The sequence below is a fragment of the Leiobunum rupestre genome, chromosome 3, assembly GCF_980474605.1.
Source record: "Leiobunum rupestre chromosome 3, qqLeiRupe1.1.hap1, whole genome shotgun sequence".
Classification (NCBI taxonomy): Eukaryota; Metazoa; Arthropoda; class Arachnida; order Opiliones; family Sclerosomatidae; genus Leiobunum; species Leiobunum rupestre.
Window position 1 is genome coordinate 60,127,336 of NC_143386.1, and position 24,786 is coordinate 60,152,121.

General features: G+C 34.8%; 2 protein-coding genes across 2 annotated transcripts; one reads left to right on the forward strand and one right to left on the reverse strand.

Moving 5' to 3' along the window:
- Positions 1-407: 407 nt before the first annotated feature.
- LOC149953505 (uncharacterized) lies at positions 408-1,351 on the forward strand. The gene is made up of 2 exons (XM_090170257.1): positions 408-844; positions 915-1,351. The coding sequence occupies exons 1-2, from the start codon at positions 833-835 to the stop codon at positions 1,299-1,301; spliced, it is 399 nt and encodes a 132-aa protein (XP_090026383.1). The 5' UTR covers positions 408-832; the 3' UTR covers positions 1,302-1,351.
- Positions 1,352-3,288: 1,937 nt separating this feature from the next.
- Positions 3,289-4,247, reverse strand: LOC149953506 (uncharacterized). The gene is made up of 2 exons (XM_090170258.1): positions 4,190-4,247; positions 3,289-4,093 (listed from the first exon to the last, which is right to left on the reverse strand). The coding sequence occupies exons 1-2, from the start codon at positions 4,199-4,201 to the stop codon at positions 3,329-3,331; spliced, it is 777 nt and encodes a 258-aa protein (XP_090026384.1). The 5' UTR covers positions 4,202-4,247; the 3' UTR covers positions 3,289-3,328.
- Between the last annotated feature and the right edge of the window lie 20,539 nt (positions 4,248-24,786).

Sequence of the window (24,786 nt, forward strand, 5' to 3'; positions counted from 1 at the left end):
CTGTTAAAAACGACTAAATACAATAAAAAGTATCGTACATTTAGAGCTTTTTAACATTTAATTATCTTGACATTACAGGTACTTAAATATTTAACTAAAATTGTCAAAACTAACTAATTGAAACACTAGTTAGACGCTAGCATAAACTCTATTTATGTCTTATTCAACTTGTTAAAAAGTTCCACGGGCTCGAGCGATTTAGCGCGTGCTCCCTGAAATATAAAAAAAACGCACGAGCTTTTTACGCTAAAATATTAAAGAGCGCGTGGAACATTTTAAAAAGTTGAACAAGACATGAATAATTTATGCTAGCGCCTATTTATAAATTGAAAAATATAGGCGTTGTGCTGAAAGTAGTCGGGAAGTACCGTAATTACGTGAAATATATCCAATGATATCATAAAAAAAGACCGAGAACATTAAAATCAATTTAATTTTATAATAGTTTGGAAGTTATATTATATTTTTGCTTAATATGATTAACTCATCCTCATTTTGATTTATCGAATAAATTTAATGTTTAGAGCATCGTATTTGAAATGGGGAAAATAGACAATGGTCGAATAGTACCTTCGTTTCAATTGCGGATGAAAGGGTGAACCCCGGCTGGAGTTTCCAGAAACCCCGAAAGATCGTTTTCCCTTTTAAGGGGCTCTCCCCAACAGAAAACCAGAATAGCCCTTTGACCGGGAAAGTGGCCGGTAGTATAAAATGGGCTCCTGATGCTCTAGAAGGGTCACAAACGAATCTTGACCGTCCAAAGTAACTGCTCATCTCTTCTCCAAGTTCTCTTCATCGCTCTGGGATCTGCCACTTGACCATTTCTTCGAAAATGAACTACTTGGTAAGAATAATACTTTGATTTTCTACCCTTTCATGTGATTTTAAGCGAGCATTTGACTTTGTCTTTGCAGTGTCTCGCTTTGACCGTCTTGTCCGCGGTGGCGTGCTGCCACGGCTTCTTCCTGGGTGAACTGATGGGTGGCTATCCCGCTGGACTGGGCTTCGGGCTGGGCAAGGAGTTGGGGCTGACCAAGAGCATCCCCATCCCTCAAGTGACCTTCAACAAGGGCGTCGGATTCGGAGGCGCCGGCCTCTCGCTGGACAAGGGCGTCGGCCTCGACTTCGGACACGGGCTCGGCGTCGGTTTCAACCTGGGCAAGACTCTGGGACCCGGAGGGATCGGCCTCCGCTTCGGCAAGAACCTCAACTTGGGGCCCTTGAGCCTCGGCTTCAGTAAGAACATCGTATTGCCCTTGGCTTTCAACAAAGGAGTCCAACACGCACTGGCCTTCGCCTAAAGATCCTCTTTCCCATCTTTACCACCATATGTCTCATTCTCTTTGTAAGATTTTTCGTAATAAATGCAAAAATTATTATAAGTAATTGTTTCATAATTTTCTAAGTATTAATTTATTAACATCTGAGTGTACAGTTACCACACTTCGGGCATATTGAAGAAGGAAAATTTGAATTAATTAATTTATATGAAAGGTGACAAAAACTTTGTTACGTATTTATCTCCTTAGTGTGCAGCAATTCAAAATATTAATTATGACAAAAAGCTTGTCGTTATATTAGCCAAGAAATCTTCCAATCACTAACAAAGGTCAGATCTAAGTTATAGACAAGAATGATTTCAAGTTTAGCTTTAAAATCATCGAGAATGCTCCCTAGGATTGTTGGATCGAAATAGGTCAGAGGACATTAAACGCACTCTCGCCAGCTCAAAATTGGTGTTAGCGTCGAGCTCGGGACTACTTATTTCCTTTCAATTTGTTCCATTAGATAGTAGCGGCAATGAGAGTAGCGGAGGTTTCTCTAACTACGCTGTACAGCCAAATGTAGCGGAGAGAGGATTTTCAGCCCCTGGAGTGACTGATTTCTAACTCTTTGGGGCATATAGTTCATTCCTTGTCACATATACTTTTACTCTAAGGTTCGACTTTCACAATAAAGATTGAAGTGAGATTGGAATAGCTCGTAGCACGCGTCGCGAGATTGCGTTTAAATTATTTTTTTATTTAAATGAATATGATTTGAACCAAAAATAAATTTTTTCTTTAAAAAATTCATTGAATTAAGTAACATAACATAACATAACATAATATTAAAATCTTTAAGAAACAAGGGTGTATATTAAAATTCATGTGCTTCTTCTTTACAATACTTCATTAACACAAAATGTAGGTATTCAAAAATGGCAAAAAATAGGCTTTATAGAATAGTTCTTTCTATAAAGTAACATGGCCTTCTTGTTTTAATGTAGCTCTTACGTCACGGTATTTACCTTTTCCAACACTACGAGCGCGCGCTCGAATCACGAGGAGCTTCCTATTTTCTAACGCTCGTGCAAATCGCGCGTGCTAAAATAATTCTACCAAAGCCAAGTCTTGTGACGTAAGAGCAACATGTTATACTTCTACTTTTAACAAGTTGGATAAGCGTAAAAAAATTATAGAAAGAACTATTGTACGCCCAAGCAAACAAAATTTTTAAATTTTATTAAGATAATGTTTTTTTTTTTAGTTTGAATAAACGATATTATCAAAGGGAATATAACCTGCAAAGCAATCTTTATGGAAGACCCCTTCAATTTTTCAAATTTCCTTGTGCAGACTACAATGGTGCCAAACCTTTCTAAAGCCAAAGGCAAGAGTGGCCAGAGATGCAAACGTTGGTGTTCCACACCAAATACCTGAGGTTATATTCGCTTTAAAGTACCTATAAATTAAATATGATGATAAACATTATTTGCTTAGAAATCGATATATTAAACCATAAATTATATGATTTTAAAATAGAAGTTTTTGGATAAATTATGTATTTTAATTTTTTTTAAGCTTTGCAAAAATATCTTAACTTGAAGTTACTATATAATAATAATAATCAGCTAAGCTAATACCCAAGGCACCACTTTAGGCCCAAGTCATCTAGCGAATTCAGGTCGTTGGGCTACAATGCCTATATTCTGATTATGAATTATTTATTTTGTAAATATGTTTTTAGTGAACAGTTTAAACCACACCTCTAAAATGTGAACTTGGAAACTTGAAGCTGAGTGTAGTTCCCCGAAGTTCCCCCGTTCACGTGTTAGATATCTGGCTCAAGCTAGCTATTATTTAAGCGTTTATAATTATTAAGAGCGCAAAGCGTTTAGGACTAAAATAAGCAAAAACAAATTTTGACGCATGAAAATATATTATTTTTATTTCGCAGTATACATTTCGCCGAAACTCTAAACAAAACAAACAATGAACGATATTGATGAGGCGATAGGAACGGGGAAATGATGAGGAGGGCTAATTAAAGTTTAATCAAATGTGATTTAACCGTAGACAACGCCGGATCCATATCCGTTGTTGTAACCCTTGTAGACTCCGGTGTTGACGCCCTTGTAGAAGTCGATGGCTGGGACGGGGATACCGACGCTCTTGTCCAATCCGAATCGGGTGAAACCGAGATCGACGTTCTTGCCGAAAGTGGCGCCGACTCCTGCGGGACCGAAGGTCTTTCCGAAACGAAGGTACACTTCCGGGATGGGAATGGCCTTGCTGATGCCGACGCCCTTGCTGCCTCCGAGACCGAAGAGGTTGCCGAGTCCAATATCTCCGCCGAGGCCGACATCCTTTCCAACGCCGACATCTCCGCCGAGAGCCAGACCACTGTCGAGACCACCGCCGAGACCACCGCCAAGACCACCGCCAAGACCAATATCTCCGCCAAGAGCGACACCATTACCAACGCCGACATCTCCGCCTAGAGCCATACCATTGCCGAGACCGATATCTCCACCGAGACCGAGTCCTTTACCAGCGCCGCCGAGTTCAATGTCTCCACCGAGACCGAGTCCTTTTCCAGCACCGCCGAGTCCAATGTCTCCACCGAGACCGAGTCCTTTTCCAGCACCGCCGAGTCCAATGTCTCCACCGAGACCGAGTCCTTTTCCGTCTCCAATTCCTCCACCGAGTCCACCACCGCCCAAGGCGGACAAAGCTCCGAGACCAAGCCCCAAAAGACCACCGAGACTACCAATGTCTACGTTGACGTCTTGGGCGCTAGCAACGGCGGCCAGAACGACTAAAGCTAAACACTGGAAAAATACAAATATAATTTAAGATTTAACGTCTTTTAAAAAATCGGAGCCGATCGTTAACTAGTAAAAGTTTGTAAATGGAAATATTCTTACCAAAGAGTTCATCTTGAAAATATTGAAGAGTTCACTGGTTGACAATGTTAACTGAAAGAGAGTGAGCTGGTTTGTGTCTTTCGGTGGAGGTGGGAGCTCCTTTTATACCGATTCGGTTTCGTCCGATGGTCCACGTCATTGTAATTGGGAATAGGCTGGGATTTCCCCTTATCTGTCATTGTAAGTACACCCTTTTCAAATCAGTCGAGAACCATCTCGACGGAAAATAAGAACTAATAATCGCACTAATTAAAAGAAAATTCGGCACACTCGAGTTCCCGACTAAAGGGCAACATTTTTTGGCAAAACAATATTGGTCAACACGAAACGATAAACAAGTTGGTCCGTGCGAATGGAAAATCATCGCCGTTAAAACAAAACGACGTAACTTGAGATACGTGGTTTTGTAAAAACTGACATATTTATATTCTACACCCCAATTTACGTATATCACATTTAAAACATTAATAGGTTGCAATTGAATATCTTTTTTTAAATCGAGAAAACATTTAAACGTATCACTTCGTGCAAAAGCACGTATCTTGCTTATTGTCAGCTCCTATCTCACTACATGACGCGAGACCACGTATCTCTAAAAATTCCCCTTTAGCAAAATATTTTTAAATTAAAATCCTCATAAATTCAATATTGAAACGAAATTATTTAACTATAAAATTAACTCGCGTGTAAAAACCTAACACGCGATTTCACAAATCCATGCAAAATTAAAAACCCATTTTTCTCATAAAGGGCCCGAAAAGATACGTGGTTTTGTTTTAACGGCGACAAAATATACTTTCACACAAAAGTGACATAATTACCAAAAGTGTGTCAATCGGACCTATTTCTTAATGAATGTTACGAGCGAAATACAAGTTGGGAGGGGAGAAGGGATGCCTTGGGGAGGGAAGGAAGTTAAAACCAACAAATAACGCCTCGTAGTGAGGAACGGAGGAACTAATTAGCACTGGTCAAAGTTAGTGTATTTTTTTATTTTTCGTCGTTCTGTGGAGATGCTATCGCCATCTACCTACGATATAATACCATAGACTAAAAAAGATCCAGAAAGGCGTCCATAAATAGTCTTTTATGTGGTCGATCTCGAGTCGAGCATTCATTAAACCTTTAGCATACGAAAGTACAGGGATTGTCACACTTTTCGTAATTATGTCACTTTTGTTTCACAACGTAATAATCACGCAAACGATTTTATTGCTCAAGTTTTGAAAAAAGTCGGTTTTTCTGACCAAGGCTTAGCTCCAAATACTTTTCGTTCACATCCATTTGATTACGCAAAACCAAATTATAATATTAAAATTAAATATTTACGACTATATGATGAATTTCTAAATTGCATTTTGAATAATCAGTGGTAGCCTAAGAAGGGACATGTTTCAAGCGAATAACATTTGCAGGATAGGGAGAGGCATACCTTTCTCATAAGAGATATGTTATAGATTTCTGGTTAAACGAACCAGCGTCGAGAACGTGTTTTTCTCACAAAAGTCGAAACCGAAGTTAAGCAAAAATATTAGCTATCGTGAATAGGCCTGGAATGTAGCTTTTATATGCGGATCAATTGCATTAAACCAACTTAAACAAACTTAAACAAACTTAAACCAACTTAAACGAACTTAAACAAACATAAACCAACTTAATCAAACTTAAGCCAACTTAAACAAACGTAAACCAATTTAAACCAATTTAAACCAACTTAAATAAACTTAAACCAACTTAAAAAAACTTAAGCCAACTTAAACAAACTTAAGCCAACTTAAACAAACGTAAACCAACTTAAACAAATTTAAGCCAACTTAAACAAACTTAAGCCAATTTAAACCAACTTAAACCAACTTAAATAAACTTAAACCAATTTAAAAAAACTTAAACCAACTGAAACCAAATTAAACCAACTAAAACAAATTAAATCAACTTAAACAAACTGAAACCAACTTAAGCAGACTTAATTACAAGGGAGGTGTGAGGGGTCGAAAGTCGATTCAAAAAACGTCACTGAAACGTCATCAGAGTGTAGCTTCGTAAATGCGGCGTACGGCGACCGAATGACGTATTTTTGACCGACTTCAAGCCCCCCTCCCCCCCCCCCCACAGCTCTACTATTGAACAAACATTGCTGCACCAATTTTTTATCACAGAATTATTGCTGTTGTTTGGACAGATATTGGAAGATTTGGGAAGATAGAACAGGCTCAATGGAAACTTAAAGAGAGTATGAACTAAAACAAACAATTGCCTGCTAATACGTGGCCTGACTTGTTTTTAAACATTGCTTTTTGACTACTGGCATAAGTAACATAATAATAGAAAGTATGAAAATTATAAAGAATTATCATCGAACTGATTTTTAGAGTTATTGGGCAATCAAGGTTAAGTTTACCACAGAGTCCCTTGGGGCTACATATGTCCAAGTTCGTTTGCTGGTCCTAAACAGAGTTGGACACGACTGTCAGTGTCGAAAATAATATTAATTCATATTAAAACATACTTTTTGTTATTATGTTATTTTTGCTACTAGTAGATTCGAAATCTGTATTTCGGTGTTTACGAGGAGGATAATAACTCCTTGGTGTTTATGTGATTTTCCCTCGTGAGGTAACTAACTAAATGCACAACTTTTATGAATACCGCAATTGATATACCTGTCTTTGCTGTAACACACTTTTTGAAAAACTTAAATAAAACATACATGCTTAGATCAAAGTGTAGTAGCTCTTCGCATCAGCAAAGTACGTCCTATGATGGATTAAACACTAATCCATGGTCCTATAAATATTTTGATTTTGAAATTTAGAAATAAGCTTTTACGTCGCTTAGCTAAGATCAAACTGTAGTAACCAGGGTTGTCTAGTTTCAAGGTTCAAATCATGGTCTAAGCCTAGTGATTTTTAAACTTTGTTACGATTTAGTTAAAATTATTCTCAATTATTTGTAAATTTTCTTAACCAAACATGGTCAAACTAAACTAAAACGTCTTCTTTGCCAAAATATTTGTACACAATTAAAACTTAAACCAAAACTATTTAACTATTTTAAAGCGAAATTTTTTGTAATCTAGGCATATAATTTTGCTACTTTTTAAAAAAAATCTTAACTCAAATTAAATTTTAGTTAATGTATGTACAGTTAAAATAATTAACAGAATTGAAAAATAGTTTAAAAGTAATAGAAACAAGTGGTTTGCTAAGCCTTGTAGTATCTTTTGCATAAGCTGTTAGACGTATTAATATTGGATACTATTAGACCCAATAGAGACTTGGCACTCCGTAGCTTTGGCCATGGCCGCCATTGTTGTCATATTTTTCTCCCCACGATAAAAACTATTGAAAAAAAAAACTGTGACGTAGCACTGCCAAGTCCCTATAGACGTATAATAGATTATCTAAATCCAAGTCCGATGCTTTTCAAACGATGGCAGAGAACTAGTATTTTCCGTAACTGCAGTTTCGTCATTTCATCGCAAACTGCAACATGGAAGATTTGGGAAAATTGAAAATCTTCTGTATCAATGGAAAGCTAAACCCAAGCGGTATTTCGATTAAAAAGCAACCAAATATTGTTTATTGACATATTTTCAAACAGTTGGAAATAGCTGATGAAACCGGTAAACAGTGGAATTAATTTAGCTATTACTAATACATTTCTAATCATCTCGGATATTTACACTAATATTTATCCGAATGCTATCTTTGATATCGCGTTTTTCCTCTCGCACTTAACATGCACGTGAAAAAACCCCGATTATCGAAGTCCATATAGAAAACTCTCCAAAATTGAAGTTTATTTCCCCCGAGAATATCAGACCAATAGAAAGTTAGTGGTCTGTCAAATTTAAACAGCAACAGCTCCAAATCTGAAACGCTGAGCTTAGGAAAAAGACGCAACCATGAATACTCTGGTAAGGATTTATATTATTTTATAATTTTAAATTTATAGAAAATATTAGAAAAATGCAGTCTTAATATGTAGAGTTCAAGTTCCAGTGCTATATTTTAATTTTTAATTTAAAATTAATTATAGTTAATTAGTGTCTCTTCTTATAATGCTTAAAATAGTTTCTTTAAGTTTTTACTTATTCAATAGCTGGAGGTATTTAGTTCCAAATGAAAAAATTGTTTGCTACGACTCTTTTTCAACGTAACTAGTGCTAGAAACGTGATATAAGATGATACAAGTTAAAAGCCAGTATAAAGTTCTATATTTAAAACGCTTGTAGAGGTTAACGGTAATAGTAAGTATAGGGAGCTGTTGGCTAACGTGGCATGAAGGGCTTGCCACCACCCTTCTATACGCGATGTAACCCAGCCCTATGATTTAAAGGCATTAAAAGTCAGGGCAGTGCAGAGACTTTTCGGGACCTGGGGCAAATTATGTCATCGTGGGCCCTTCTAACTGAAAAATGCAAAATACTTTTTCCATAACTCAAAATGACAAAGGCAAAATGCTTTCTCCATAACTCAAAATGCCAGATACAAAATGCATTTTGAAAATTGGTTGTTCTAAATGCAAAATGTAAAATGTAAAATGCTTTTTCCAGCTCAAAGTAAAAATACAAAATGCATTTTGAAAATGTCTCTACAATTAGTAATTAATTATTAAATAATTAATAATTTATAATTTATAATTTATAATTTATAATTTATAATTTATAATTTATAATTTATAATTTATAATTTATAATTTATAATTTATAATTTATAATTTATAATTTATAATTTATTAATAATTAATTGGTAATTAACTAGTAATTAATTATAATTTATAATTTATTAATAATTAATTGGTAATTAACTAGTAATTAATTAATAATTAACTAGTAACTAATTATTAATTAATTGCTATTGATAATTAGTAATTAATTGTTATTGTTAATTAGTAATTAATTGCTATTGATAATTAGTAATAATTGTTATTGTTAATTAGTAATTAATTGTTATTGTTAATTAGTAATTAATTGCTATTGATAATTAGTAATTAATTGTTATTGTTAATTATTAATTAATTAGTAATCAATTGTTATGGTTAATTAGTAATTAATTGTTATTGTTAATTAGTAATTAATAAAAATTACGTAGAAATTTCAAAACCATCGTCGCAGCCCAAGGTTTGTAAAAATACTTCGTGGGAAATAAAGTACGAATGTTCGTCTGCTTCTAAGTAAATGAGTAACTGAGTATCGCCATCTGTGATTACTTGGGAGTAAATAGCAGACGAACTTTCTCTACAAGAACTGCGATGATGGTACCAGTGTAAAAACATTTTGAAAATGTTTTTCCACATATCAAACCCACAAAATGTAAAATGCCAAATAGTTTCCTAGAAACTCAAAATGCAAAATGTAAAATGCATGATACTTTTTCTAACTCAGAATGCATTTTGAACAACCCTGATGGGTCCGTACCAGGCCCCTATAAAGCATGCTTCTTGGCCCTTTTCCTCCAGGCCTTGCTGATTTTACCCACCTCCTGCCCCAGTGTCTGCACGACCCTGTTGAAAGTCGCTTGATTATTTGATTTACTATTATTATTATTACTGGGAGATCTAATTTATCATTTACACCACTGGCTAATTTAAAAAAAAATCGTAGCGGGGGTTAGCAGACGACGTTCTTCACTTTTTAGAACGAGTTATTTAAAAATTACCAAACTAATATTTTAAGCTTTAGATAAAGTGATTTGATCTATTAATATAGAAAAATCTGTATTTAAATATTTTATCAAAGCTGAGTGACAGCTAGGAGCAACAAACACAAGGAGAACGCAGCTAGCCTTTAAACACGCTAACGCCGTGTTGTGTACAAATTTCATTGGGCGAGCCTTTAAGCTGAGCATTTTACAGAAAAAGGGAAGACAATTTCCGAATTTCCCCCTTCCGACGGCCGCAATGAAAACTGTACGCAAGAAAATGCATCCTTGTGTAGGTGCTGTGTTAGTTGCTCCTAGGTGACAGCAAGTAGAAAGTCAAATTTTTGTTTAGCCTACAGGCTGGCTTTCACCATGGACTAATTAATTAGTCCATGCTTTCACTTTGGTTTCATTATTGGCGTCGACGCGGTTTTGCCCAAGTGAAAAGTCGACGCAAAAACCAGTTTATTAAGCCGAACACGCTCGCTGTCGTCGTGTTTTTGCCCTAGTGGAAACCAGTCTTTAGCCCTAATACAATAATTTTGCGTTTTTGCAATTATGAAAAAAGGTCTTAGCCATAATACAAATTATTCGTGTCAACCTTCCAGCGTAGTGATGACAATTTCTACTTTCAGTACATCCTCTCGAGCCTGTTGTCCGCCATAACGCTCAGCAACGCCGCCGCTTTCACTGGGTTGGCGCAGCTACTGGAGGCTCCTCTATCGCAATTGTCGATGCTTGGACAACTGAACGACAAGTTAAGCTTCGAGAAACAATTGGGCCTTAACAAAGAAATGTACCCCGGCCTCCCTAATTTGGTCACAGTCGTGGGCCAAGGATTAAACGTTGCCAAGAACATTCCTATCCCGCAAGTATCGCACACCACGGGTGTCGGTTACGGACCGAAGGGAATTGCCTTCAACAACGATTTCCTATACGAATTCGATAAGAATACTGCCATGGGCATTAATGTGGCCAAGACCGCCGGACCCGCCGGATTGGGAATGAGTTTCGGCAAAGATATCGAATTCGGGTCTCTCAGGATTAAGCTCAACAAGAACTTCGATATTCCAGCAAAGCGCAATAAAGAATTTGGTAGCGAGAAGCGAGTCGTCCTTGCTTGAGCACTTCAGCTGGGTAAGTCGTCAATACCTCAAAAGGATATCACGTTACCTTAGCTTAAAAAGTCAATTACAAGTAGAAAACAGTTCAGTATATATATATATACACTTCAAATGTCAAATTAATACTATAGTTTCCCTGATTATTATCATAGAAATGGGTGTAGTTTACAGCCGAGTTTTTGCTCTCGAAGGCGGCAAACCAATGATTTTGAAAATAAGCGCAACGTCATACATTCGACGTACGTCCCGCCATAACCCATAAGCCTACCATAAGGGGTAGGTATTCAAAATCTGCACCTCCTAGTGGCTACGTCCTCAACTATGCATTTCTGAAATAAATACATAAATGAGAGAATGGGGCCGGAATTTACAGCGCGCCATATTGAAGTTTTAAGTGACTTCCGTTTTTAGAAATTTGTCTGGCAAACCTGACATGATGAATGCGCGTAAGCCGTGCGCGAATGTTTTTAAACTTAGAACCACGCGGGAAAAAAATCTCCACCGCGAGCCCTTAGTACCGTAGCCAAGGCTTATGCACAATTTTATCGTTTCAGAATTTAAAATTAACACTTATCTTTACAAAATTATTCATTAGAACCTAAAACTGGCAATTAGAAATTAGAGTTGCGTTTCTGTAGGTATTTATTTTTCAAATTTGAGATAACTCACGTTTTGTGTGGCATTTATCAACCCGAGCGTGGCTGCTCTACCAAGTAAGAGAATATTTTAGATGTAGAAATTTTGAAAACGAAGATGTCGCTACTGCCCTATCGTCGTACGTTAATTTTTTTCTCGCATGGACAATGCCGTAAACATGTGGCTTTTTACTTATGATGATCTTATGATAGGCTTATGGTCAGCAACGTGATTTTAGGATTTTACAGGAGGGGCAGAACTTTAGAGCTCCGGAAAACCGGTTTTTTAAAAAGACAAAAACCCGTCAAATTTAATATTTTTGGGATTTTTAATCGAAATAGTTATTGCATATTTGCTATTGATTTTCAGGATAATAGCGAGAACAAAAGATTTCCCAAGATATGCATGAACATTTTAAGATCATAGAAATTCAGGGGGGGGGGGGGCGAATAAATGTAGTTTTCATTTAGCCCCTTAAATAAGTGAATCAATGTCATTAAAATAGGCAAATCAATGTAGCTTTCACTTAATCATTAAAATAGGCAAATCAATGTAGCTTTCACTAAATCATTAAAGTAAGCGAATCAATGTAGCTTTCACTTAATCATTAAAATAGGCAAATCAATGTAGCTTTCACTAAATCATTAAAGTAAGCGAATCAATGTAGCTTTCACTTAGCCACTTAATAAGCGAATCAATGTAGCTTTCACTAAATCATTAAAGTAAGCGAATCAATGTAGCTTTCATTTAGCCACTTAAATAAACCAATCAATGTAGCTTTCACTTAATCATTAAAATAAGCTAATCAATGTAGCTTTCACTTAATCATTAAAATAAGCAAATCAATGTAGCTTTCATTTAGCCGATTAAATAAACCAATCAATGTAGCTTTCACTTAATCATTAAAATAAGCAAGTTAATGCAGCTTTCACTTAATCATTAAAATAAGCTAATCAATGTAGCTTTCACTTAATCATTAAAATAAGCTAATCAATGGAGCTTTCACTTAATCATTAAAATAGGCAAATCAATGGAGCTTTCACTTAATCATTAAAATAGGCAAATCAATGGAGCTTTCACTAAATCATTAAACTAAGCGAATCAATGTAGCTTTCATTTAGCCACTTAAATAAACCAATCAATGTAGCTTTCACTTAATCATTAAAATAAGCTAATCAATGTAGCTTTCACTTAGCCACTTAATAAGCGAATCAATGTAGCTTTCACTAAATCATTAAAGTAAGCGAATCAATGTAGCTTTCATTTAGCCACTTAAATAAACCAATCAATGTAGCTTTCACTTAATCATTAAAATAAGCTAATCAATGTAGCTTTCACTTAATCATTAAAATAAGCAAATCAATGTAGCTTTCATTTAGCCGATTAAATAAACCAATCAATGTAGCTTTCACTTAATCATTAAAATAAGCAAGTTAATGCAGCTTTCACTTAATCATTAAAATAAGCTAATCAATGTAGCTTTCACTTAATCATTAAAATAAGCTAATCACTGGAGCTTTCACTTAATCATTAAAATAGGCAAATCAATGGAGCTTTCACTTAATCATTAAAATAGGCAAATCAATGGAGCTTTCACTAAATCATTAAACTAAGCGAAAAAATGTAGCTTTCACTAAATCATTAAAGTAAGCGAATAAATGTAGCTTTCATTTAGCCACTTAAATAAGCGAATCAATGTAGCTTTCAATTAATCATTAAAATAAGCGAATCAATGTAGCTTTCACTTAATCATTAAAATAGGCAAATCAATGTAGCTTTCACTAAATCATTAAAATAGGCAAATCAATGTAGCTTTCACTAAATCATTAAAGTAAGCGAATCAATGTAGCTTTCACTTAATCATTAAAATAGGCAAATCAATGTAGCTTTCACTAAATCATTAAAGTAAGCGAATCAATGTAGCTTTCACTTAGCCACTTAATAAGCGAATCAATGTAGCTTTCACTAAATCATTAAAGTAAGCGAATCAATGTAGCTTTCATTTAGCCACTTAAATAAACCAATCAATGTAGCTTTCACTTAATCATTAAAATAAGCTAATCAATGTAGCTTTCACTTAATCATTAAAATAAGCAAATCAATGTAGCTTTCATTTAGCCGATTAAATAAACCAATCAATGTAGCTTTCACTTAATCATTAAAATAAGCAAGTTAATGCAGCTTTCACTTAATCATTAAAATAAGCTAATCAATGTAGCTTTCACTTAATCATTAAAATAAGCTAATCAATGGAGCTTTCACTTAATCATTAAAATAGGCAAATCAATGGAGCTTTCACTTAATCATTAAAATAGGCAAATCAATGGAGCTTTCACTAAATCATTAAACTAAGCGAATCAATGTAGCTTTCATTTAGCCACTTAAATAAACCAATCAATGTAGCTTTCACTTAATCATTAAAATAAGCTAATCAATGTAGCTTTCACTTAGCCACTTAATAAGCGAATCAATGTAGCTTTCACTAAATCATTAAAGTAAGCGAATCAATGTAGCTTTCATTTAGCCACTTAAATAAACCAATCAATGTAGCTTTCACTTAATCATTAAAATAAGCTAATCAATGTAGCTTTCACTTAATCATTAAAATAAGCAAATCAATGTAGCTTTCATTTAGCCGATTAAATAAACCAATCAATGTAGCTTTCACTTAATCATTAAAATAAGCAAGTTAATGCAGCTTTCACTTAATCATTAAAATAAGCTAATCAATGTAGCTTTCACTTAATCATTAAAATAAGCTAATCACTGGAGCTTTCACTTAATCATTAAAATAGGCAAATCAATGGAGCTTTCACTTAATCATTAAAATAGGCAAATCAATGGAGCTTTCACTAAATCATTAAACTAAGCGAAAAAATGTAGCTTTCACTAAATCATTAAAGTAAGCGAATAAATGTAGCTTTCATTTAGCCACTTAAATAAGCGAATCAATGTAGCTTTCAATTAATCATTAAAATAAGCGAATCAATGTAGCTTTCACTTAATCATTAAAATAAGCTAATCAATGTAGATTTAATTTACACACCCAAATAATCAACGCTAAACTCAATTTTATCAAAATGTATAGTAATCATGTCATTATCAATCAAATAACTAAAGCGTTCTTAATTTATTTCGCAGGTGAAGACGATGAAAATGTAAATAAGAGGTATCATCAGTCATACGAGCCTCGACGAGAGGCATCATTTAATTATAAAAGTATTGTTAATAGATATCAACGTAATATTTCGGAATGAAATGGAGCAAATAATGAAAATAAAAATGTTTTGGTGTCGCCATGTTCTCAACCTGTTTTTAAAAGACAAATTATGGAAAACCTTGTCTTTACACGCTTGACAAAGTCTCGCCTTTCCGTAAAGACTCTATTTTAAGAAAATGTAACGCGCTAAAATGGTGTTTTATTTTCCGGTATTCTAAGCACTTTTAAAGAGTTTAATATCACCGTGATTTTTAAAACCAAACGCTAAGTTAATAAATGAAATTTAAAACAGTTCTTGATATCGTTTAAATTTCTCTCGCATTTAAACACAAATATTTATTGCCCAATATTTGATTATACATATCATGAGTCTATAATAATATCTTATAAGTTTTACACTTCCAATTCTTCGTATACAAAATGTTTATTGAAAGCGCAAACTCTACACGAAACTTCTCACGCTAGGGCGAAATTTTCTTCTAATGATGATGTCAATCTGTGAATAAATTATTTAACAATAGGCCTACTTATAACACAATATGGGTATGCGAAGCCAGCTAGTTGGAATATCTGTAAGTTAGTGGGTTAATAATCTAAATCCTTACTGACGCGAGAACTACCCTAATTTTTATGTTCTGTGCTGGTTTGTTCAAACCCAGCAACTGTGACTCATTGTTTTAGTTGAAATCCAACGCCATTTTGGAAAATGGTATATCATGGCCGATTTCATATGCGAGTCGCGCTCGAAATTCAATTATATTCTATTATAAGCGTGTATATGATCCTAAGAAAATTAAAGCTTAATGATTAGCAGCTTTCAATTTAACTTTGAAATCTTGTGAAGTGGCTAATGACGTTAAAAATAAGCCACAAACTATAAAATAAATAAATAATAATAATCAGCTAGGCTAATACCCAAGGCACCACTATAGGCCCAAGTCATCTGGCGACTTCTAATGCCTTAAACAGATGAGCGGGTTACAATGCGTAGGAGGGGGGTGGAAAGCCCTTCTGGTCACGCGAGCCAACAGCTCCCTACACCATGGGCCAAATAATGATAAATCATTTATCATTATTTGGCCCATGCCTACACTAACTATTACCGTTAACCAAAAGTAACATAATTACCAAAAGTGTGACAATCCCTGTACTTTCGTATGCTAAAAGACTATTTATTGTCGCCTTTCTGGATATTTTTTAGTCTATGGTATTATATCGTAGGTAGATGGCGATAGCGTCTCCACAGAGCGATAAAAAATCAAAAAGTACACTAACTTTGACCAATGCTACTTAGTTCCTCCGTTCCTCACTACGAGGCGTTATTTTTTGGTTTTAACTTCCTTCCCTCCCCAAGGCGTACTTTCCCTCCTCCCCTCCCAACTTGTATTTCGCTCGTAACATTCATTAGAAATAGGTCCGATTGACACACTTTTGGTAATTATGTCACTTTTGCGTTAACCTATACACTCTTAAACGCACTCTCACCAGCTGAATTTCCCCACATAGGTAGCTTTTAGTTCTTTTATGAAAAAGAGATGGCGATGGAGTCTATCGCGACGCGTGCTACGAGCTATTCCAATCTCACTTCAATCTTTATTGCGAAAGTCGAACCTTAGAGTAAAAGTATATGTGGGAAGGAATGAACTATATGCCCCAAAGAGTTAGAAATCAGTCACTCCAGGGGGTGAAAATCCTCTCTCCGCTACCTTTGGCTGTACAGCGTAGTTAGCGAAACCTCCGCTACTCTCATTGACGCTACTATCGAATGGAAAAAATTTGAAAGAAAATAAGTAGTCCCGAACTCGACGCTAACACCCATTTGAGCTTGCGAGAGTGCGTTTAAACGCGCCTCCCCAATCAACCGCCATTACCATAAAGTCTACGGGGAGGGTGATGAAATTTCTAGGGTAGAGCTCTTGCTGGTCGGTTGCCTGTACGATAATGGCGGCGCCCAGTAAACGTTTATAAAAAGAGTGTTATACAATAATAAACACTTGTAACGTTGTCCTCACATTTTTGCTTACTTCCAAATATATTCACCATGCACTGACAAACTATTAAAAGTATTAACAAACTTTATAATCCGTAAAATCGGTAGTCTTTGTTGGTTTCTTTTTTAATTTGGTCCTGAAAAATTCACATTCAAATTCTCGGAAAAATGTAGAATATTTGATATTAATTCAAATTTGAAACCTTAGAATAAATTTTATAAATGAAAAGAATGCTTATTGTAGTCAATTTCATTTTCCGTTTGAGGAATATTTTTTTTTGGTCAAAGTGGGCATTAGTTTTCCTTTAAAATTTATCTAAGCCGTGACTTAAATAAATAAATAAATAATTATTAAGTCTAGTTGACATTTACAGGCCTACCTCTACCATTGGGCTATGTAGGGCTAAGCCCTGGGGTGCCGTTTGGCCCTTTCTATTTTTTCATAATTTAATTATTTATCTGTGTAGAAACGATAGCATCGTACTTGCGTCTATAGTCCAATTCCAGCAGAATTCAACCCACCTAGTTGTTGATTTTATTTTCTTTGATAAGATCTCGAGATTAAATTTTAAATTGTATAAGTTAGGCCCAGACTGGCCAGGTCGGATGGTCGGTGATCTTAGAGATCCTGGGCCCATAGGCAGATAAGGAGTCTGAGCCCCCTTTTCACGCGCTACATTTACTCTTATCCCTGTAACTAGGCTGTGCCTGAATTTCCCTGATTCAGCGTACGGTTATATTACTAAATAAAAGCTCTTAACAATCGTCGACTAAAAATGCGATAATTATGCAACATTGCGATTTAAGGCTGCGTCCGTAAACTGCCAGGCAGAAATTTTGGTAATTTTCAAACAAAATCTTCTACCTAGGAATTTCTCCAATATAAATTACGATTGATATTATAGATTTATGCCTTCGAATACAGTAATTACGGTCACTGGATGGCCCCTTCCAAGGATGGGCCCCTAGGCCACGGCCTAGGTTGGCCTAGGCGGAAATACGGCACTGCCAAAGGAGCCAGTCCGGGCCTGTTAGACCGTATAACTATCAAAACGTAACATACGGAAAAGCGCGCTTTAACCAGCGTAACGAGTTGATATAAATTGGCCGTTAACCAACCGCGGATTCAATCCGAATTAAAAGTCATTTAATAATGGCTTAAACCGAAAACCCAAATTACGAGAAACAAAACGAACTCTGCCACTTGGCCGAACGCTATTTTTAGCAATTACGGAGTTTCACGCGCCGTAGAACAACGTCCAAATGAGCGTGAAAACTAAGTTGGCAAATGAGTGTAAAAATGTTGTTTTAATAGGGAATCATTATATTTGACTAAAGATATAGTGGATACGCTTGTTTTTTTATATCCGCCGTTATTTGGTTATGCCCTTGGTGGTCAATTAGTGAAGGGTCATTTTTACCAAAATTTAAGCTGTCACAATACGGTCCTCTATAAAAACGCGCCACTCACGACGCTTGGTATCACAATCCGGTTGGAGAGCGCGAGTCGCCAACACACCAGCGACTACAGAACTAACATTTCGCTTACTTCGACTTAGGATCCCATAATGCAGATAACTTTGGTAAGAACTACCGATTTTCTCTTAAGATTCATGCGCGTATTCTTATAGGGTATATTTGAGTATTCGGTCTAATATTCAACCATGTCAAAGGACTTCTTATCGCTGGTTTAAAATCGAGTCACTAAGGTAGTCTTTCTGCGAATTTTCTTTGGCCACAAAACGTGTTAGTTTAATAACGCTATTTACTAACGACAGACCAGAAATATTTCGGTTAAACATAATTTATTACTCGATCAGTCTTAGTTATTCTAACACGGTTTAAACTTCTAGTTGGATACTCTTTCGCAAAACTGTCAAGACGGTAAAAACGCCATAGTCAGCAGTTTCTGAAGTTGAACGCGTTATAAACAGCATAATTAACCGGTCATATTTAGCAAGATAACGGGTCATAATTATTAAATTAAATGCGTAATATATTCAAAATAAAGGTGTCATGATAAGCAGGATAAATAGCTCATAATAAGGATATATGGATAATTGTAGAGATAAATGCATCATAATTATGATACATGGATAATTGTAGAGATAAATTCATCACATTAATAATATATGAATAATTTTAAAGATAAATGCGTCATATTAAAGATCTATGAATAATTTTAAAGATAAATACGTCATATTAAAGATATATGAATAATTTTAAAGATAAATGCGTCATTCTTAGGACATATGTATAATTTTAAAGCTAAATGTGCCATATTAAGGATATATGAGTCACGTTTAGGATAAATGCGTCATATTAAGGTTATATAGATCACGTTAAGGGTAAATGCGTCATATTAAGGTTATATAGATCACGTTAAGGGTAAATGCGTCATATTCAGCGGGCTAAACGCGAAAAACAATGTTAAAGGGCATATTTGATTAATTAACGTAAGACAGGCATAAGGTAAATCACAAACATTTAAAAATCCAGATTGCGACGCAATAACCGAAGAACGCTGTTAGTATCCCTTTAAAAAAATCCAAAACAACAAAGGAAACAAATCAATTGGTGTTTGTTCGCAGGTGATCTTGCTGGCGATGATGTTGTTGGTGGCGGCCGCCTACGCGCAGAGCGACGAGCTGTTCACCGACGAGGACAGGTACGACGAGCTGGAGAAGAAGCAGAAGAAGAAGAAGAAGAAGAACAAGAAGAACAAGAAGAAACACCACTACGACGACTACTACTGGCAGTACCCTCACTACCCGCCTCCCTTCTACGGACACATGCACGGCCCCATGCACGGGCCCATGCACGGGCCATGGGACGGCTACATGAGACCAATTCCTCTTGGACCTTGGCTCTAGAAGAAAAATTTTAAAAATTCATAATTTTTAATGAAATTTTATTTTTGGATGCGTGTACTATTTAAGTAATACGTAATTTCCTGATTTGTTCTAAATATTTAAATATGTTTTTGGAATATATTTGTGTATAAATATGGGTTAAGTTTTACATATACGCTTCTGCAGAAAACAAACAGTGAATTCTGGGTTTGCCAAATTGTCGTTCACTAAAATATGGCTTTTTTTGTTTTTTCCTGAGACTTTTTTATATGTAATTATATTTGAAACGTTAAAATAAATATGTTCACGTTGATTCAATTTTAACTTTTCAGAATATTTTACTATTATTTGGGTTTTTATAAGAACTGATTTAAAACAATAGGGGGGAAATGGTATCAATAATGTTTTATTTAAAGGCCTAGGATTTCTTCTGCCTGTTTTCCTTAAAGTTTTCTTCCCGCCACGCAAATATCCTGGTGGTAGGCCAACCGCGGAACATGTTGGCCTACCACCAGGATATTTGCGCGGCAGGAAGTAAACTTACAGGAAAACAGGCAGAAGAAATCATAGGCCTTTAAACTTTGGGATAATGACTTTGTTGGTATGATTTTAGCTTTGCTGCCCATCCTACTCATGCTTTAACACAGTGGTCTGAAACTTTTATTTTCCACGGAAACCTTCGCTGTCAGAACTAAAATCCGCGTTTGGAAAACCAATTTTTGAAAGCCAAAACGCCCCAGATTTCAAATATATGATTTTTTATTATAAATAAATAAATTGTTATTTATAGTAATAATAATAATATTTATAATTATTTATAAACAAAAATGCAGAATTATCAATTTATTAATCAAAACATCAAAAATATGACTAGATTAGCTAGATTAGAAATTTGTTAATAGGGTTTTTAAACTGTGTATATATTTTTTGGAAATGTTTCCGTGGAACACGTGGAGCCATCTTGCGGAACCCTGGGGTTCTTAGTCCAAAGAATATATCCTTTGCTTAGTCATTCTCAATAACGTATAAATACATAAATTCTTAATATTATTAATCTATTTATTATTAAATTAATTTTTCCTTGGGTAAACTGTTACAATTTTCGTGTCTATTTCCAACCCTAAAGGGCCGTTCACAGCTAACAATTTGTGTTGGTCAACTTTTACTCATTCGGTTGCAATTAGTTGGGCTAGTAAAAATATTTCGACAAGTTAACTCACAATAATTGTTTAAAGTGAATTCAAGCTTCGGTTCAAAAAGGTTTCATTTAATGTACCATAACTCGACTATTTGAAATTACCTACGTTAATCACAATTTAATCTGCCTTATAACAAGATCCATAAAATTACTGAAATGAAGCTTACACGGCAATAAACCACTAATAGGTAACCCTACTAAACGACAGGGTCACACCACTGAAACACTAATAGGCTCTAATATTACGCCCATTAATAATAATAGTCATTTTCACAAAAAACTAAATGGATTTCATACTTACTTTAAGAGAGTAAAAACTTACTTGTTGCTAACGTAACTGGCGCCACAGTAATCCCTCCCTTCGGTTAAACCTGGTGGTGGAAAAATTAAGAGAGCTATATACTTTAAAGGGTATAATTCCTCAAGGCTGACCAAGACAAGGCGTCAAGGGTAAGTTCTCACCGCTTGGTAGTTTAAAAGGTTATGTATTCCTCTAGAATTTAAGGATCAACTAAATTAAATTAATTAATTTTTCCTTTAGATAATAGAAATTAAGGATCAATTAAATTAAATTAATTAAATTTTCCTTTAGATAATAGAAATTTAGGACCAATTAAATTAAATTAATTAAATTTTCCTTTATATAATAGAAATTAAGGGGAAGTTAAATTAAATTAATTAAATTTCTTTTAGATAATAGAAATTAAGGGGAAGTTAAATTAAATTAATTAAATTTTCTTTTAGATAATAGAAATTAAGGATCAATTAGCTAAAATTAAACTGAATTTTCCTTAAGATATTAGAAATTAAGGATTAATTAACTTAAATTAAACTTAATTTTCCTTAATGTAACATAACTAAGGGTCAATTAACTTAAATTAAACTGAATTTCCCTTAAGATAATAGAAATTAAGGATCAATTAAATAAAATTAAAGCTTACTTAATTAAGATAACAGAAATGAAGGATCAATTAACTTAAATTAAACTGAATTTTCCTTAAGATAATAGAAATTAAGGATCCATTAATTAAAATTAAATTGAATTTTCCTTTAGTTTAAAAGGTTATGTATTCCTCTAGAAATTAAGGATCAATTAAATTAAATTAATGAAATTTTCCTTTAGATAATAGAAATTAAAGATCAACTAACTTAAATTAAACTAAATTTTCCTTAAAATAATATAAATTAAGGACCAATTAACTAACATTTAACTGAATTTTCCTTATATAATAGAAATTAATGATCAATGAACTAACATTAAATAAAAGTGATTCTAAATTGCATTCAAAGTATGACCATTATTTCTACATTTTTCTTGACAATTGACCATTAAATGAGTAGTTTCATTGAAATAGGTTTCCAAAGAATGTATTTATTTTAGTGTTGTTAATTTTCTGGAAAAATAAAATGCCGAAAAAGTTCCAGAAAATTTTCCGGAAATCGGAAAAATAAAAAATTGAAACATATATTACTTTTTAAGGGTTTTTAATGTTTTTAACTTTTTATCGATATAGAATGACTAATATCAGTAAAAATACTACAAAACATTAATGTATTACATTGTTAATCACTTTAAACTAGTCTAGAGTTTTATTTTTACTTTTTGATTCGAAAAAATGAGGTGAAAATGCCGCTTTATTTAAATTTGCAAACAATATATTAGACTAATCAAGGAATGAAAACTTTTTTATTTTTTTCGGAAAATTACGGAAAATTTTCCGACTTACAACGCTAGTTTATTTCTACTAATTGAAGCACACGCTGGTAACGTTTTTCTCTCCCCCCTTTCGTGCCTGAGTTAAATTCGACCATGTCTAAACATAGCTATTCTCCCTAAGTTGGAATTTTCCCTTTCCATCGTACCACCGAAATTTTCAGAATATTTAAAACATCGCACCATAAGTCTATTAATACATCGCATAAGTGTACCAGTCAGTCAAAATAATCACGGTTAGCGATGTGTCTAAATACTCTAATGACGTAGAATTGGCGTCGTAGTAAAAAGATAAAGTCATCTATCGAGTCAAAGGCTACGTTCAGTGAAGCTTAACGGTCTTATCATGGACTAATTAATGTATACATTAATTAGTCCATGGTCTTATACCGTTTTACGTTTACTTTTTATCCTGTCTTGTTGAACGCTTTTTTACGATTGTTGTAATTTTTATAAAATATCGTCTGCTGCGTCGTCCGCAGCTAGCCTTCCCGCGTGCTGTGACGTAACGATTCCGTTTAACAACGAAGAAACCGGCTCGAAGAGCAGGTTCAAATGTTTCAGCAACGGTTTAGCAACGCTACGTCACACCGGAAATGGAAAAAAGCGTACAGTAGAAAACCGGTTCCGAAATACTGCAACGTTTAATTTGTTGCAAGCTACTGAACGTAGCCAAATACGTGATTTAAAAACAAACGATCCAAACCGGTCCTACGCCTCAACAGTGTATTATAATGTGTATTAGTCAAAAGGGCTAAATAACAACGAAACGATAAATCTTCCAAGTTGCTATTCCTCTTCTATATTTTCCATGAGTACGTGGTCATTTTATAGGTCGGTTTTCTTTTACGAACCTTGGGTTTACAGTTCGTTCAACGCCGAGTTTGCTTTACAGGGGTAAGCAAAAACTCAGATTTTTTTAGCTTCTTTCAATCGAGAGATGGCGCCAATAGTTGCTAAATTGTAGCGAAAACCATAGACATAATAAAGAATAGACCTAAGATTCTACGGGCGGTTAATACGGTGGCGACGCCAAGCAGACAACCGGTATTTTTTCCGTATTCCTATGGTACCACGTTTAAGCGACACCTGTCGATTAGGTGAGAAAATAAAAAATCATCACGTGACACGTCACACATATTCGTGTTTGTAATCTTTTAGGTACTCTGACGTGATTTGCTAATATTTTGACTGTGAGAATTTAAAATAAGGTTAATTTTTATTATAATTTTTAAATAAGTCAATTAATTCTTTTAAAACCCAAATAAAAAGCAGCAGATGATCTTTTAATTAAAAACGAAAAAATTCTAATTGCAAAATGATATTTTGTCAAAGGCTTAAGTAACTCGTGTACTATCCGGTGTGTTGTGGTTATGGCTTGTTATGGGAAATTCTGAGATTCTAAATTGTAATCAAAAGTAAATGGAATTTTGATGAAATGGATGATTCTACTAAAGGTATGTACCCCAGTAACATTAGGGGTCCGTTTTGCAGTCGGCTGAGAGTCGACTCAGACGGATAACAGTCGAAGTCGGCATTGAGTCGGAGAAAGACCAAAAATTGGCGTGAAGTCGAAGGTCGACCCTTACCCGACTGTCGGGCCGACGGCCGAGCCCCGATTGTTAAACGTCTACACAAACCGACCCTTACTTGAATGTCGGCCCGACGGTCAGGCCACGACTGAAAAGCGTCAGTACAAATTATGCCTGTCTGATTTTACTACGGAGACCCCGTAGTGACTTTGCCCCTCGTCTTACAGTAGAAATCGCAGAACACCCTTGGCGTTTTGCTTCTCTTTTCCGTTGTTACGCTTCATGAATTAAATCTTATATAATTTGAATATGCTAATGCATTTACAAATTTAAAAAAAAATGTTTTAAATATTTTATTGTCGGTTTAAAAAAAAGAAAGAGATCACTAAATGTTCCCCTCCACCAATGTGGGGAAAATTTAAATTTTTTCTTAATTTTGCTTTCTTTTAGGCATACCAATTGACTAACTAAAGTACTTTTCAAAGCGTATTTAAATTAGTCTTAGAGCTCATCGTTGGCTGAAAGATAAGCCCACGTAACTTGAATTACGTGGTTTTGCATTAAAGAGTTATTTAAGTTTATTATAGAACTATGATCTAGAGCGAAAACTGCAGTCCTTGATGGTAAATGCTCGCCTAGATAAACACGTTCTAAAATGAGTGTACCTTAAGAATTGATTATTATTTAGA